The 16832-nt window shown below is 41.3% G+C and overlaps 1 protein-coding gene across 2 annotated transcripts in view; it reads right to left on the bottom strand.

Moving 5' to 3' along the window:
- Nucleotides 1-16832, bottom strand: part of tmem131l (transmembrane 131 like) — a 177923-nt gene that overhangs the window by 50039 nt on the left and 111052 nt on the right. For both annotated transcript variants that reach the window (XM_041193310.1, XM_041193320.1), the window contains exon 17: nt 5934-6066. In XM_041193310.1, coding sequence (XP_041049244.1) covers nt 5934-6066 — 133 coding nt within the window. The remainder of the gene's footprint in view (nt 1-5933; nt 6067-16832) is intronic.

The following is a 16832-nucleotide window of genomic DNA, read 5'->3' as shown; positions in this document are numbered from 1 at the left end:
TTCCACTCATTCTATAAATTTTAACTCATAATTCAAGATTTCATTTAATAAATGTTTCAGTTGTTTCTGCAGCCTTTTTGTAATAAAAATGATGACCTATGATAAATATTACCTTTGCTAAATTAATACCTACCCAGAAGTTATCTAACGATTAAAATTCTCCAAATTTATAAGTCAGCATACAATGGGTGGAATTTTCCCAAATTTGCACCAAGTGTGGTAGCGGGTGGGTAAACCGACGTTTCCATGGCAGGTGGGCTTTCATTTGCCCTCCCACTATCACCCCGCCGCTGCATCACACCAGACACCATGTTTAAAATTTAGCCACAAGCACACACATCAGTGCTTTCTGCTCACCACTGCTGCATGGAAGACATGGCCCTGAAACTGAAGAAGATTGCAGACTCCAGGTTCAGGGATGCGACTCTCGAGCAAACTTTGGATGCCATGGAGGCCCACCGGGATGTCCCCTACCCCCTGCTCTGGCTGCAGGATGAGCAGTAATAGCACTAACTCAGCTTGGGCAGTGGTAGCAGCGGTGGTCAGTGCCAACGCCATGCAAAAGAGGACAGCCACCCAGTGTCCTAAGAGGATGAATGATCTCCATTCCGCCAGGCAAGTCACTCATCTCATCACTCAACCCTCACACTCCCAAATCCATCACACAGCTACATGGCACGCATTCACTGCTGGTTCAAGGGACATCACATTCACTCTTTCACACACACCGTCATTGTCCTCATTCCATCCATGGGACCACTCAACAACCCACAAAGGCCAGGCATACTTATCATCTGACCTGACAGATGTTCTGCTTACACTTTCTCCAACTCTATCCATGTAGGACAAGCTGGCACACAAGAGAGGTCACAGACTGGTAGCAGAATGGCCAAAATCAAGGTCCCCACAAATGTGATGTGAGGAACTATGGAGTCACCTCATTGCATATCATCTTCCACAAATCTAGCAGCCAATAGGGCCTCCCGAGCAAGCCTGTCTCATCTAGCCGGTGCAAGAGCCTCATCCCCATCATCATCACTACCAAGGACCCCCTCACCTTCATCCCCGTTGGCGTATCCTCTTGGGAGGAGGCGTATAGCTCCTCCATTTCTTCCTCAGTCAGCTCATCTCCCCATTGGAGCACCAGGTTGTAAAGGGCACAGCAGACGACGGTGATGCTGACACCCTCTGTGGACTGTATTGCAGGGCTCCACCAGACCGGTCCAGGCACTGGAACCTCATCTTCAGAATCCTGATGTTCTGCTCCACCAAGTTGCAAGCTGCAGCATGAGCCTCATTATATTGTCGCCCTGCTGCAATCTGAGGCCATTGCACGGGTGTCATCAGCCACAGTCTCTGTGGGTAGCCCTTGTCCCTGCCATCCCGGCAGCTTCTGTGAACCCTGGAAGACTCCAGGGATCTGTGACCGACTGAGGAGGTAGGCATCGTGTACATGCCTGGAAACCATGCGCACACCTGCAGGATGCGTTTCTGGTGGTCGCACACCAGCTGCACATTCAGCAAATGTAAACCCTTGTGGTTGATGTAATCCACTGTGTGTTGCTACAGAGATCTGAGTGCCACATGAGTGCAGTCAATCACACCCTGCAACTCTGGGAAACTCAAGATCTGGGCAAATCCGAACGCACTTGCATCCTGGTCCCAGGCAAAATGCACAAAGTAATGTGCCCTCACGAAGATGGCATCTGAGGCCACATGGATGTATTTGTGGGTGGAGGCTTGTGAGATCCCACAGGTCACCTGTGGAGCCCTGTGCACTCACCTCCAGTTCACCCAAAGTGCAGGCCGCCAAGTGCATGTCGCCTCTGTGCTGTTGTGAAACCGGTTGGCGTGCTTTCCCACCGATGTGGACTGTCAATCCAGCGGGAATGCAAGAGCCTGGTGGGATGGCCTGATAAAGATATGCCCATGTTTTATAATGAGGTTTCCGACGACCGATGGGAAACACGGCCCGCTGTCAGCAGGCTGAGTGGACCATCGCAACCTGCCTTTCTGCCATCGTGAAACCGATAGTGCCATATTGTCTGCTTGCGCCACCTATCACGCCCGCCGCCAGCGAGCACAGAAAATTCTGTCCAATGATATGTCTGAAGTAAAATTTCTTACTTATTCATCCTGAAACCGATTCTTTGCAGCAGGCCCTATCACTATAAGACTGTATCACTGAATAATGGAGCTAGTGAAAATGAAAAAGTAGCCCCCGAAAACCAAAACGTAGCCCTTGACAAAATTAAGTTAGGCAGTTTTTTTTCCCCTCAGAGTCCTCAAAAAAATATTTACCCCTGCTGCAAACATAACTGTATATCCCTCAATACCTTTGGTCAAGAAAAATGTGTCAATCTCAAGTTTAAAACAATTGACCTGGCATCAGTTGCTGTTTGTGGAAGAATATTCCAAACTTTTTCTGTAGAAGTCTTTCCTAATTTCACTCATGAAAAGTCTGGTTATTTTTAGACCATGGCCTTGGTATTAGACCTAAACAGCAAAAATTGTTTTTCTCTATACACCCTTTCTGGTGCCCCAAATATTTTGAAAACTTCAACCAAATCACCCCTTTACCTTCTAAATTTCATGGAATACAACCTTAGTTTGTGTAATCTCTCCTAGTAATTTAGCCCTTGGAATCTAGTAAAGTTACGCTGCAATTTCTCCAAGGCCAATATATTCTTCCTAAAGTGTGGTGCCTAGAACTGCTCATACTCCACTTTTGGTTCAACCAAGGGTTTGTATAGCTCTAGAGTAGCTTCCATCCCTTGCGTTCTAGTCCTCTAGATATGAAGGTCAGCATTCCATTTGTCTTTTTGGTTATTTTTCTACTTGTCTGTGACATTTTAATAATCGATGTACATGTTCCCCAAGTCTCTTTGGACCTCAACTGTTCCTAGCTGTTTACCATTTAGAACACATTGTGATATATTCTTTTTAGGTCCAAAGTAGATGAGCTCATGTTTGCCTCCAACGAAATCCATTTGCCAGTTTTGTCTATTCACTTAAACTACCAATATCGCATTGTAATTTTATGTTTCAAACTACACTGCTTACAATGCCACCTATCTTGTGTCATCAACAAGCTTGGATTTGTTGCTCTCTCATCGTTAAATACGACTAATATTTGAGGTCCCTACACAGATCATTGCAGGGCACTACTAGTTCTATCCCATAAATTGAAGTACCTGCCAATTATCCCTTCTCTCTGTCTACTGCCACTCAATCAATTTCCTAACCAGGTCAATAACTTCCCTTTAACTGCATGAGCTTCAACTTTAGCTCACAGTGTCTGAAGAAAGACTTAATCTAATCAAATCAAACGCCTTCTGGGAGTCAATATTAATAACATCCATAGACATTCCCCTCCCACTACTTTAGTCACCCCTTTAAAAAATTCAATCAGGTTAATCAGGCATGATCTCTTCAATCAGCTGAAAATGTTCAGGGTGTTCAGTCACTATAGGCGCTAGTCATATCATGACAACACATATTAGACTAAGCGTTCAGTAATTTGCTGGTTTCTCTCTATCACCTTTCTTAAATAGCAGCCATGCACAGTTCTCCAATTTAAAGGAGCAGGTCCTGAATCAAGTACAGTTTAGAAGATTGTCGTTGAGACATCCACAATGTTCTCAACTTCATCCTTGAAAACCCTATCTCCTCTGGATCTGTCACTCTTTAGTGCCATGATTTTCTTCATTACTGTCATTTTACTTACTTTAATTTTTAGTAAGGCCCCATCCCTGATTCAGTATTAGTTTCCTTAGTATGTCAGTTATGCTATCCTCTTCCTCCATGGTAAATACTGATGCAAAGTAATTATTCATTACGCCTGTCATTTCTTTGATAGATTTTCACTGGTAATATTACTGTTGGCAATTTTTAAGCAGCCCCTTTTGCTCCCTAACCACCTTCTTTTTGCTAATTCTACACTGGGGTGATTTTGATATTCCTTGCAAGTTCCTTTACATTCTCATTTTTTTTAAAGTTATCTGTTTTGTCACCCTTTGCAAAAAATAGCACTGAACCTGGTGACCAGATGGAAAGCAAACAACTGCTTTTTTTGTATTTTTTTTCTTTTATTTATATCTCTTCAGTCATCCGTGGCTTATTTTCTTTTTGCAAATAGAGCTCTTGCCCTTTAGGGGTATAAGTTGGTTCTGCATCATGTTAAATTACTTTTTAAAATACTTCCCATTGATCTATTATAGCTCTAGTCATTAACAGAATAGTCCAGTTTACTGTGGACAGCTTGTCTCATTTTATTGAAATCTGCCAAACCTAAATTTAGAAATTTAAATCTAGGAATCCAAATATTTAGAATACAAACTGTATCCCTTAACATGGGTTCTGTAAAAATCATGATTTAGAATACATATTTTTCAATGCTTGCAGCTAAATGTAATGGGGCATGCTTTATTATATATCACCACACATTAAGAGGAATGTTTATTGACCGCGCTGTGGTCATGCCTGGTCAGGTTTGTTGGGAGAAATGGGAAAAGATGCTGCAATGGGTTACATCAGATTTTTGTTGGTAGTGCGTGGTCTGGCTCACTTAGTAGCCCAAGAGTTGGTCTAGGTTCATGAGCTCGCGATGGGTAGGTCACTGGCTCACAGAGGAGATATATATCTGCTTAGCTGCTTTTAAACAACAACATATTTTTATATTATGCTTTTAGCATTGAAAAATGTCCCGAAACACTTTACAGAAGATTATCAAGGAAATATGGATTATTGCGTGAAAGGAGGGGCTATCAAGAGGAGTGAACTAGGTTTTGTCAATAGGTCAAATAAAATGGGTCTTAAAGGAGGAGGAGAAGGTTTAAAAAGAGACATTCTGGACATAATGTCAGGTGGTGGGTGGGAGGGATGCTGGGCTTGTAGTGGTGAAGGAAATTACAGACATAGGGGAGAGGTGAAGCTATGAAAGGACTTAAATGCGAGAACAGGAATTTTAGTTTGGAGGGAAGGATACATAGAAATGAACAACTCTGAAAATTACTAATAATTCCAGGGTCTGCCCGGGACTAGAGACAAGAGGTTAGGTGTCAGAGCAGGAGGCAGCAGCTACAGCTGCAATATTATCATGGGTGTGGGGCTGCTCTTCAGCCTGCACATGTCTTTGATCTGATTTGCATATTTTCCACAAGACATCTTTAGATAGGCTGGGCATTGGTTGCAGTGAGGGCGGATATAATTCTGTCTGCTAGAAGAGGTGGGTGTGTATAAGGTTAAGGTTGTTGATTTGGCACGTTGGGGGAGGAAGGAAGAAAAGTGTAAGAGTAATGTTTTGTGAATTGGCGCACTTTTAATTATATTTGAGAAGTTTATTTTCAGGGATATAAAGAATGCTTTGCAAGGAGTAATTCATATGATATTTTTTGCTGCAAACTGATGGCAGAGATATTTTTTGAAGTACAGAAAGTTGGAAACAAATAAATCTACACACTTTACCAATCAGAGGAAAGGTAACTGATACTCTGAATACTACAGACATATGGCATTGACTAGATAGATAAGCAGATAACGAGAAAGAAGAAGGAGTGACCGAACACACTGATTGAGAGAGTAACCCAGGACGACTTCAATGTTCTTGCTATTTCAGCTGTCTACATTAATTCAATTTTAATGATACCAGTGCACATTGTTGAATGGTAAAAACAATTTTTTAAAAATATACTTATGGTATAAAAAATAAAGTTAATCATGACACACTTCTGATTTAATTTTAAATGGATAAAACTGGTAAGAGTCCATCTGCAAAATATGAGACAATGGTAATCCATTTGTATCTGTCTGAAAGTAATTTTAAGTCAAAATCAGAAATACACAAAAAGTCTATTTAACACATTCTAGCAATCAGTACAATCAAGTATTTCCTTTAAAAGCATGTTTCAACATGCTTTTTAAGGGTGACTTACCGTTGTGTTGTGGGAAGCAGTAGCACTGAAGCTCATTAAGAAGTCAGGAGTTAAACGTGGCCAAATAAAGTCAGATGAAAACGATTGTGGGATTGTCTGCCCCAGGCCAGAATCTTCATCTATCATTCTCTGCCTGTTTCAAAAGGAAATAAACAATCTACGAGTTAGAATATAAATGATACAGCACAGAATGTGGCCATATGATCCCTTGTAACTCTTTGAAAGTATTATCCAATTAGTTTCCCCCACCCCATAGCCTGGTAAATTTTAAATTTTTCCCTTCAAGTATTTATCTAGTTCTCTCTTGAAAATTATTCCTCTCCCTCTTCTGAAGAGGACTGGAAGGTTGCAGGCAGAGTCTCTGCAATATCCATCCTTACTTCCCTTCATAACCTAGGATAAATCCCATCTGGACCAAGTAATTTATCTACTTTTGAGGACTGCCAACTATCCTCTTTTTTTTTTAAATCTTATCCAATATCGCTACTATACCCTCCTTTTATAAGTACATTGGCAGAATCCTCTTCTCTAGTCAAGATAGATGCAAAGTGCTCATTAAGTACCTCAGCCAGGCTTTCTGTCTCCACAAGATGGTCTCCGTTTTGTTCCCTCATTAGCCCCACTCTTCCTTGGACTACACTTTTACTCTTAATACATTCAAAAAAACTCTTGGGTTCACTTTTATGCTAGTCGCTAGTTTGTTCTCATGTACTTTTTCTTTTGCCCTCTTATTTCCTTTTTAAAATCTCCTCTGTACTTTCTATATTTATTCTAGTTTCTTAATGTAACATCAACTATATATTTGTTATAACCCTCCTTTTTCTGCTTCATTTTAATCTCCATCTTTAGTAACTTTGGATGTCCTTCATTTCCCACTTCATGAGAAAGTTCTAATAGAGACAACCTCCTCTCGAAAGGCTTCCCATTGTACTATTACTGTTTTGTTTACCAATCTGTAATTCCAATAAAGCCAGACAGATCCCTTTCTAACTCACTGAAATTAGCCCTCCTCCAGTTAGTTATTTTTACACTTAATTGTTCCTTGTCCTTTTCCATAACAATTCTAAATGTTATGATTACAGGTCCCCACATTCTCCGACTCAATTGTGCTCCTCTTCATTCCCCAGAACTAGATCCTTCATCGTTTGGCTAGAAATACAACTCAAAAAGGTTCTCCTGTACACATCTCAGGAATTCCTCTTCTTTGCCCTTTACGGAGTTACTATCCCAGCCTATATTAGGATCACTACTCTATAGTTCTAGCCTATCTCCGTAACTTGCCTGTAAAATGACTTCTTTGTCGTCTTCTCACTATTTGGCAGCCTACTGTATACATCCAGTAGCGCAGTAGTTAATCTATTGTTTGGTAATTCTAACCAAATAGATTTTCTGAATTTTCAATTATATCATCCCTTTCCAGGGCTTTATTTGATCAATGCTGCAACCACCATCCTCCTTTTCCCCTTCCCTATCTTTCCTGAATACTTTGCAACCAGGAATATTAAGTTCTCAATCTTTCCCAGGTTTATTATTGTCACTGCAGTTCACCAACCTTATTTACCACGCATCATGTATTTATGCACATGCACTCCAAGCCCATCTTAGACCTCCCATTTGACAGCTGTTCTATTTCTGAACTATTTTCTATTCTCCTGCTATTCCTGTCTCCTGATCCTCTGTGCATCTTATTTCCCTTCTCAAATGCTTTATCCTGGTTCCCATCTTTGTCAAATGAGTTTAAACACTCTGTCACAACAGTAGCTAACCTGCTGAGATGCAAACTGTCCATCATGAACAGTTCTCTCCTGCTCCAGAACAGGTCCCAATTACCCAGGAATCTGAAGCCCTCTTCTGCATCATGTCTCCAAACTTGTGGAAACCTGTATCATCCTACTATTTCTATGTTCACTAGTATGCAGCCCTGGGAGTAATCCAGAGATTACTAACTTGAGGTCCTGCTTTGTAATTACCTCCCTAGTTCCTGAAACTCTGAAGACCTTAAACATTTCTCTCCCTATATCATTGGTTTCCAAATGGAAAATGATTTCTGGCTGTTCCCCTTCTCCCACTTCAAAATGTTCTGCAGCCTCTCAGTAATGTCCTTCACCAGGGAGGCAACACACTCTACAGGAGTCATGCTGGCAGCTGCAAAAATGCCTTTCTGCCCTTGGCTACTGGATTTCCTATAACAATGGAACTCCTTCACATCACTATATCCCTCTGTAGTCCTTTGCTCCATGGTGCCATGCTGCAATCAGCACTGCTTCAAGGAGTTGTCACCCTCACTGCTATTTAATACTGAAAATCAGTTAGTGAACATCACACTCCCCTAGGATTCCTGTCTCTTCCTAATCTGCCAGACGCTTGAGCTCTCTGTGACTGTGGAGTGACCAGCTCCTGGAACACAAGATCCAGAAAATTTTCAGCCTCCGGATGCCCTGCATCAATTCCAGCTCTTGAAGCTCAGAAACCTAAGCTGCAGCCCAAGCAGCTGGGAGCATTTCCTGCGCACAGTCACCTTGGACATCTCAAGTGTCATGAAGTTTCCACATGATGCAGGAATTGCAGGCACTTCTGTTATTTCTGTTTCTCCCCTTCCAAGTAACAGAAGGGAGAATCACAGTATTAATAAGATTTAGGAAAAGCTAGTTTAATTTTTCAGAATTTGTTAACTATGCTCAGTGAATTGCATGAGCAAAGATATTGAAAGAATCAAAATGTATAAGGTAAATCATATACTGAATCATATATACACAATGAAATAGATACAAAAGCTGCTAAAATGCAATATCACATATAGCAATGTATCCCTCTATTTCAAGATTGTAATTTTAGTAAAAATCCTGAGATATACTAATATGAAGTACAGCTAATTTATGCTACTAAAATGAGTCAAAATGCTGAAATTTAAACAAAATGAAATTAACCTATCAGCAAATGAAATGTACAATACTATTATCAAAACATATCTGAAATATTTTGATTCCCAAATTATCAGTTAGTCAAGTGATTTAAAAAAACTAAAGTGACACATTGCTATATACAATGCAAAATTATATATATATATATATATATATATATATATATAGTCAAGCTTTCAGTTCCATCTTAATTTTACGAATTGAAATCAGTTTGTCAGAAAATGAATCACATACCATAGCCAATCAAGTTGTATAACAGCTGCTAGAACAAGTGAGTCAGATGGATTTAAATGTCTTTTCTTGCTTCATATGTTCTAACTTTGTTAAGTAGAATTTCAAGTGCCACCCAAATCATAACCTTAGTGTCTGCTTACCTAGGTTACATTTCAAATTTAAATTTACCTATCACTCCAGATGTTCTGCTTATGGAACAACTGTGACCAAAATATGCAAACTCACTTTCAATGATACACCAAAAACATAAAAAGGATTGTCCATGGAAAGGTCACTGCATGGCGCTCCTCATATGCAGAGGTCTCAGTTTTTCACCATGGCCCAGATTTTAAGGTCAGCGATGAAGTGATGGCACTTGCTGCTGACCTCAGAAAGTTGCCCAAAAAGATTGAGTCATCTGTGATGGGAACTTCCCCCTTGCCAAGTCAGTGTGAATCTGTTGCCAAGTCAAGGAGATCACAAGGCATCCAGCAACAGGGATATCATCAAGCAGGGGCTGCAGCCAACCACACTGCAGTATTCTCACAGACAGCAAACCAGGGAGCAAAATTCGCCAACTGTTCTTCAATTTTAAAATACAACTTTCAACAAGCAAAACAAATTATTGGGGCATACACAGGGGATCAAGTTAGAAGCTGAAATATTAAACTTTAAGAAATTAAAAATATGAAATATATAATGCAGAAATTGACAAAAATATAAAATTAGTTTTCTAGGATCAGCAGTAACTAACAATATAGTATGCCATTAAAAACTAGTTACATCTTATTCAACAAGGCATAACCTTTTCAAGGATTTTTAGGGCAAGACTAGGATATAAAAGTGCAAGTTCTCGTCAGTTCAGTGATTTCTATTTGGTTGCAGTTTGAGCTTCCAACAGTGTACCCTATGGCAAGCATAAAATCACTGATAGCAACTTCTGGATATCGATACTTAATGAGCATGTGCAGGCTGAAGATTAAAGAAAGGCAATTTAGAATATTTTCTTAATGGTGAGAGACTAGGAATTGTGGAAGAGCAAAGGGATTTGGGTGTCCAAGTATACAAATCTGTAAAAACCAGAGTGCAGGTACTAAAAGTAATAAATGTTAATCCTTATCTCAAAGGGATGGGGATAATGCTACAGTGGGTATGGTGGCATAGCGTTTATGTAACTGGACTAGTAATCCAGAGGCCTGTACAATGATCCAAAAAAAAAGACTTCAAATCCCACCATGCTGGGGATATTAAATAAAATTCTGGAATAAAGTTATCAGTAATCTTGAATCATGGAACTACCAGGGTTTAAAAACCCATCTGGCTCACTAATGTCGTTTTTGAGAAGGAAACCTGCTGTCCTTACATGGGCTGGTCTGTAAGCGATTCCAGACCCACAGCAACGTGGTTGATTCTTAAGTGCCCTCTGAAATGGCCTAGCTGTTTCAAAAACACTACAAAAAACTACAATAAAACCAGACAAACCATCGACGTTTGCAGCAGACACAACAAAGGCACACCCAGCACGGTCAACTCCAGAGACCTCCACACTAACATGAGGATGTGTGCCAAAATTGGGAGAGCTTTCCCACAGACTAATTAAGTAACAGCCTGTCACAGGCATACTCAAAGAACCATTCCTTCAGCCAATATCTTCTTAGACACCTCCATCTCCATTCCTGAGTATGTCATATGCTACTGCAGACCATCCAGAGAAGTCTTCAACTTAGACTCCATTCCCATGGAATTCCATGACAGCACGTCAAACATGGGCAAGGAAACTTCTTTCTGATTACCACCCACAATCCCTTTTAACCGATGAATTGGTATTCCCTCATGTTGAACATCACTATGATGAAGCTCTGAGGTTAGCAAGGTCACAGAATGTACTCTGGATGGGGGACTTCAATGTCCATCAGCAAGAGTGGCTCAGCAGCATTGTTAGTGACCAAGCAGGGACACAGTTGCCAGACTTGGCTTGTGGCCAGTGGTCAAAGAGCCACCATGAAGGAAAAAAAACTTACTTGACCTCATCTTCACTAATCTACCTATTGCAGATGCATCTATACATGATAAAATACACAGCATGGTGTACAGTACTATCACATAGTCCTTGTGGTAATAAAAGTTCTGTCTTCACAGTGAGGACATGTTCCATCATGTTGTGAGACATTAACTACAGTGTTAAATGTGACAGATTCAGAACAAATCTAGCAGCTCAAAACAGGGCATCCAGGAGGCACTATGAGTCATCAGTAGCAGCAGAATTACATTCAACCACAACCTAACTTCATGTCCCAGCATATCCTTCACCCTACTATTAGAATTAAGCCAGGGGTCAACTATGGATAAATGAGGAGCGTGGAATAGTATGCCAGCAGGACCTAAAAGTGAGGTGCCAACCTGAAGGTATAACACAGTGTGGGAGAGAGGGAGGAATGAGGGGGCAGAATGTGAGAGACACACACACACACACACACACAACACACACACACACAAACACAGAGTGAGAGAGGAGTGGAAGACAGAGTGAGAGAGGAGTGGGAGGGGCAGAGTGAGAGACAGAGAGAGACAGAGAGGCACAGAGTGAGAGAGTGAGAGTGAGAGAGGAGTGGGGAACAGAGTGAGAGGGAGAGAGGATGAGAGGGACGGGGGGGGATGAGGGGGACAATGGGAGGGAGGGCGAAAGGGGGCAACAGAGTGAGAGAGGGTGGGGGTGCTGGCAGAGAACGAGAGGAAGGGGGTGCGCAACAGAGTGAGAGGGAGGATGGGACAGAGTGATAGAGAGGGTGGAGGGGACACAGAGAGAAAGAGAGAGAGAGCACAAGCAGGGGAGGGGAACAGAGTGAGAGAGAGGGGGACAGCATGAGGAAGGAGGGAGACAGAGTGGGAGAGGAGAGAACAGAATTAGGGAGCGGGTGACTGGGACATGGAAAGAGATACAGACGGGAACACAGACCGGGGAGGGGGAGGGAGAGAGAGAGAAAAAGAAAGAGAGAGAGACAGAGAGAGAGAGACAAAGAAAGAGAGAGAGAGACAAAGAAAGAGAGAGAGAGACAAAGAAAGAGAGAGACAAAGAAAGAGAGACAAAGAAAGAGAGAGAGAGAGACAAAGAAAGAGAGAGAGAGAGACAAAGAAAGAGAGAGAGAGACAAAGAAAGAGAGAGAGAGACAAAGAAAGAGAGAGAGAGACAAAGAAAGAGAGAGAGAGACAAAGAGAGGGAGAGAGACAAAGAGAGAGAGAGAGACAAAGAGAGAGAGAGACAGAGACAAAGAGAGAGACAGAGACAAAGAGAGAGACAGAGACAAAGAGAGAGACAGAGACAAAGAGAGAGACAGAGACAAAGAGAGAGACAGAGACAAAGAGAGACAGAGACAAAGAAAGAGAGAGACAAAGAAAGAGAGAGACAAAGAAAGAGAGAGACAAAGAAAGAGAGACAAAGAAAGAGAGAGACAAAGAAAGAGAGAGACAAAGAAAGAGAGGGAGACAGACAAAGAAAGTGAGAGAGAGAGACAAAGAAAGAGAGAGAGAGAGAGACAAAGAAAGAGAGAGAGAGAGAGAGACAAAGAAAGAGAGAGACAAAGAAAGAGAGAGACAAAGAAAGAGAGAAAAAAAAGAGAGGGGGGGAGGGGGAGAGAGAAAAAGAGAAAAAAACGAGTTGCAGAGCAAGCATTAACCCAAGTAGTCGATGAAAGGCTACCGAGAAGGAACATGCAATTGTAGGGCTTTTTCATAATAGTCTGCAAGCTGAGAATTAATTGCTTTGAGCAGGATGCAGAGCTGGTCATTTGAAAGAAAGCAGTTAGTCTTTGAAATATGAACATAAATCACCAGAATGTAGGGTTCAACATTTTCTACCCAATTAGAACAGAAAGCTGTTGATACCTTTTTTTTAATTCATGGGATGTGGTCGTCACTGGCTCGACCTGCATTTATTGCCCATCTCTAATTGCCCTTGTTTGGAGGACATTTAAGAGTCAACCACATTGTAACTACTGTTGTAAATACAGCAAACAATAGGTGCGCATATTTGGAATAAGGTGTTGATGCGGTATCTTCCCAGGATTTGTGAAGAAGCATATGGTTTGGGGGAGAGAAATGTAAAGCACAGGGGCAGAAGTAGGCAGAGGTGTACAAGGAACTAGTTAGACCACACCTAGAATACTGCGAAGAGTTTTGGTTCCCTTATCTAAAGAAAGATACACTGGCATTAGAGGCAGTCCAGAGAAGGTTCACTAGGTTGATCCTGGGTATGGAGGGATTTTCTTATGAGGAGAGATTGAGTAGGTTGAGCCTGTACTCACTGGAGTTTAGGAGAATGAGAGGTGACCTTATTGAAACATAAGATTCTTAATGGGCTTGACAGGGTAGATGCTGAGAGGGTGTTTCCCTTTGTGGGAGAGTCTAGGACCAGAGGGCACAGTCTCAGAGTGAGGGGGCACCCATTTAAAACAAGAGATGAGGAGGAATTTCTTCTCTCAGAGGGTGGTGAATTTGTGGAATTCTTTAAAACAGAGGGCTGTAGAGGCTGGGTCATTAAGTATATTCAAGGTTGAGATAGACAGATTTTTAATCAACAAGGGAATCAAGGGTTATGGGGAAAAGGCAGAAAAGTGGAGTTGAGGATTATCAGATCAGCCATGATCTCGCTGAATGGTGGAGCAGACTGGGTGGGCCGAATGGCCTACTTCTGCTCCTATGTCTTATGCTATAGATAGGTGTCATACAGAGGAGTAGAAACATTAAAACATGTATTTACCCTTGTGGTTATAGACAGGTACCTGAGGCATTTGCAGCCCATATCCAGTGCCTGAAGACGATGCTGTGGTGTTGACGTTGTCTGTAAACTCCTTATATGCTTGGTGCATATTTTACTTGAGTGATCTCGTGCCATCAGATGGGAAGGGTCCCTCCGCTGGCTCATCACATTAACCAATACCACGATAGATTGAGCTGCTCTTCACTAACTCATTCTTCACCTCTATTACTCAGTTCAGACAGAATAAAAAGTCCACAATTGAACGCAGCTTCCCTTGAAAAGGCACATTTACACTTTAAATAATGAGCAGACGACCCGCAGGAGATCCTGGCCTCTAAGCAGTAGGCTGCCCGCCCCTGCTGCCATTGCATTGGCCAAATGTCAATCAAATTCAAATGAGGCCCAGACCTCATAATGATGACTTCAGGTGGGTGGTCTGCCTGCCGCCATCACCAACGCCTCACATGGAAACCACCAACTGAAAGAACAAAAAAAACCCTGCACATGCCTAACTTCTCTCACTCATAATTTAGTGGAGCAATTGCATTAGAGAAGCACAAACATTTAAACAGATGGATTTTGCCAGTGCCAACAACTTGCATTCATATAGCACCTTTGATGTAGTGGTAAGCTGTCTCAAAGCACAGAAATGTAATTAGACAAAAATTGACACCAAGCCACACAAGGAAATATCATGGCAGATGACCAAAAGGTTGGTCAAGGTGGTAGGTATTAAACAAGTGCATTAAAGGAGTGTAGGGAATGCACAAGATTTAGAGGGGGTTCACCAAAGCTCAGGGCCTAGATAGCTGCCAATGGTGGAGCGATTAAAACTGGGAATGTATAACAAGCTAAAATTGGTGGAGCACAGATACCTTGGAGGGTTTTAAGGCTGGAGATTAGATTTTGAGGGATCTGAAAGTAAGAATGAGAATTCTAAAATCGAGGCATTGCCAGGTCAGGAGCCAACATGGGAGCGATGAGTGAACAGGTCTGATGCAAGTTAGGATATGGACAGCAGAGTTTTTGATGAGCGCAAATTGGGATACTGGCTAGGAGAGTAGTGGCACCTCCAATAGTAATAAAAATGATCACTAAAGGTTAAAGGCTGCCATTGTCCAAATTAGGGTTTGGCCAGTACATCCCTTGACTACTTGCAAAACCTGACTTCTGAAACTACTGCATACCTAAGTGTGGTTGGTTTTGCTACTTAAGTGCTGTGGAAACAAGCAAAAAATAAGCTAGATTTCACAGCACAAAAAAAAACACATTGACTAGAATAATATTATAGAACCAGGCCTTGAAACTGTTTTTATATTGTTCTTTGATTCAGATTCACGAGTCCAGCACTTATTTTAATAAATCCATTGACAATAGGCAGAGTCAACAAGTTTGTCAGCCAGTCCTTAAAATCCAATTTACCAGCTTAAATTCCTAGCGTTGTCTCACAAACATGGGGTTCCCAGAATTTGAGTTATAATATAAAAGCAGTTCAATAAATTTGTCTGTTAAATCCAGAATCCATGCATTGGGTAGACTTCAACTACAAAGCCTCAAAGTTAGGAACTGAAATTATACAATGTAACAACACCGAAAGCACCAATCTAGATGGAAATCTCTCTACTTGCCTGAATCAAAGCGGCTCCAACAACAATCAAGAAGCAAACACCATCCAAGGCAAAGCAGCCTGATCAGTAGCCCATATACCTCCTTTAACATTCGCTCCTCTCCACTACTAGCAAATAGTAGAAGCAGTGTGTACCATATACAAGATGCACTGCAACAAGTCGCCAAGGCTCCTTTCTAAACCTGCAACCTCTACCACTTAGAAGAACAAGGGCAGCAGATGCAGAGGAATACCACCACATGCAAAAGCTCCCCTCTGAGCCACACATTATTCTGTCTTGAAATTATGTTACTGCTCCTTCACTGTCGCTGGGTCAAAACCTGGGACTCTTCCTAACAGCACTATGGGTGTACCGACACTACACAGCCAGGAATAGGCAATAAATGCTGGCTTTGCCAGAAATGCTCACATCCCACAAACAAACAAAAACTCCGATCAACTCATTGGTATTGCATTCAATGCCTGTATTGTCATATCTCAAATGTGTCTTGTGTACATAGTGAGTTGGAGAGCAGCAATCAGAATTGGGTTAAATAACCACAAATATACAAAAGAAAATCAAGCTTTTGGCAATGAAATCTCCAATTTCCAGGAAGTAAATATCTGATTAAAACAGAAATTGCAAATCCCAATCTCAGCTGGTATACGTGATCATGATGATTGCTTTTTGGTTGTATGGAAAAATGGACAGAATCCCTAAACAACCTTTGTTTAGGAATGACACACTGAGATTCAGATATAAATTAGTAAGCTTAATAAGCAAAAGTAAAACACTCTGGTAAATGCAGAGCTGGAGAAGCAGTCCCACAACTCAGCCAGCAGGTGGTGGTGGTGCTTAACTGAAAATAAGTCAATTCGGAGGTATTTGAAATGCTCTTTTAAAGAGAGGGATAAATTTTTATTTTTTGGGAACAGGTTTGAATTCAGATCAATGCATACAATCAAATGGATCCCAAAGTAAAAACAAAATCTAGGAAACCTTTCTTCAATTACTTTGATTTTTAACTCACTCCATAAAACTTACAATCTTTTTAAAGCATTCATGGGATGTGGACGTCACTCACTAGGGCAGCATTTATCCCTAATTGCTGTCGAGAAGGTTGCAGTGAGCTGCCTTCTTGAACCAATGCAGTCCATGTGTTGTAGGTATATATTTGTCATTTACAGGTGATTCACATTCACCAAACCAAATCAACTATAAATATCTCACACTAATGCTATTCCACTAAAATATCCACATTTGTTTTTCCAGTTTATTTGACTTTTGTTTAAAATACACCTTCCGAGATGGGGTCATTAATTTATGGGCTGTCTGTAAACTGAATATGTCATAGAAAATGTTCTAGCAGTGACACCAAGCATATCTAAAATTGAGGTGCCAA

The sequence above is a fragment of the Carcharodon carcharias genome, chromosome 1, assembly GCF_017639515.1.
Source record: "Carcharodon carcharias isolate sCarCar2 chromosome 1, sCarCar2.pri, whole genome shotgun sequence".
Taxonomy (NCBI): Eukaryota; Metazoa; Chordata; class Chondrichthyes; order Lamniformes; family Lamnidae; genus Carcharodon; species Carcharodon carcharias.
The sequence above is the reverse complement of the archived record's forward strand: the minus strand, read 5'-3'. Positions and strand labels throughout refer to the sequence as shown.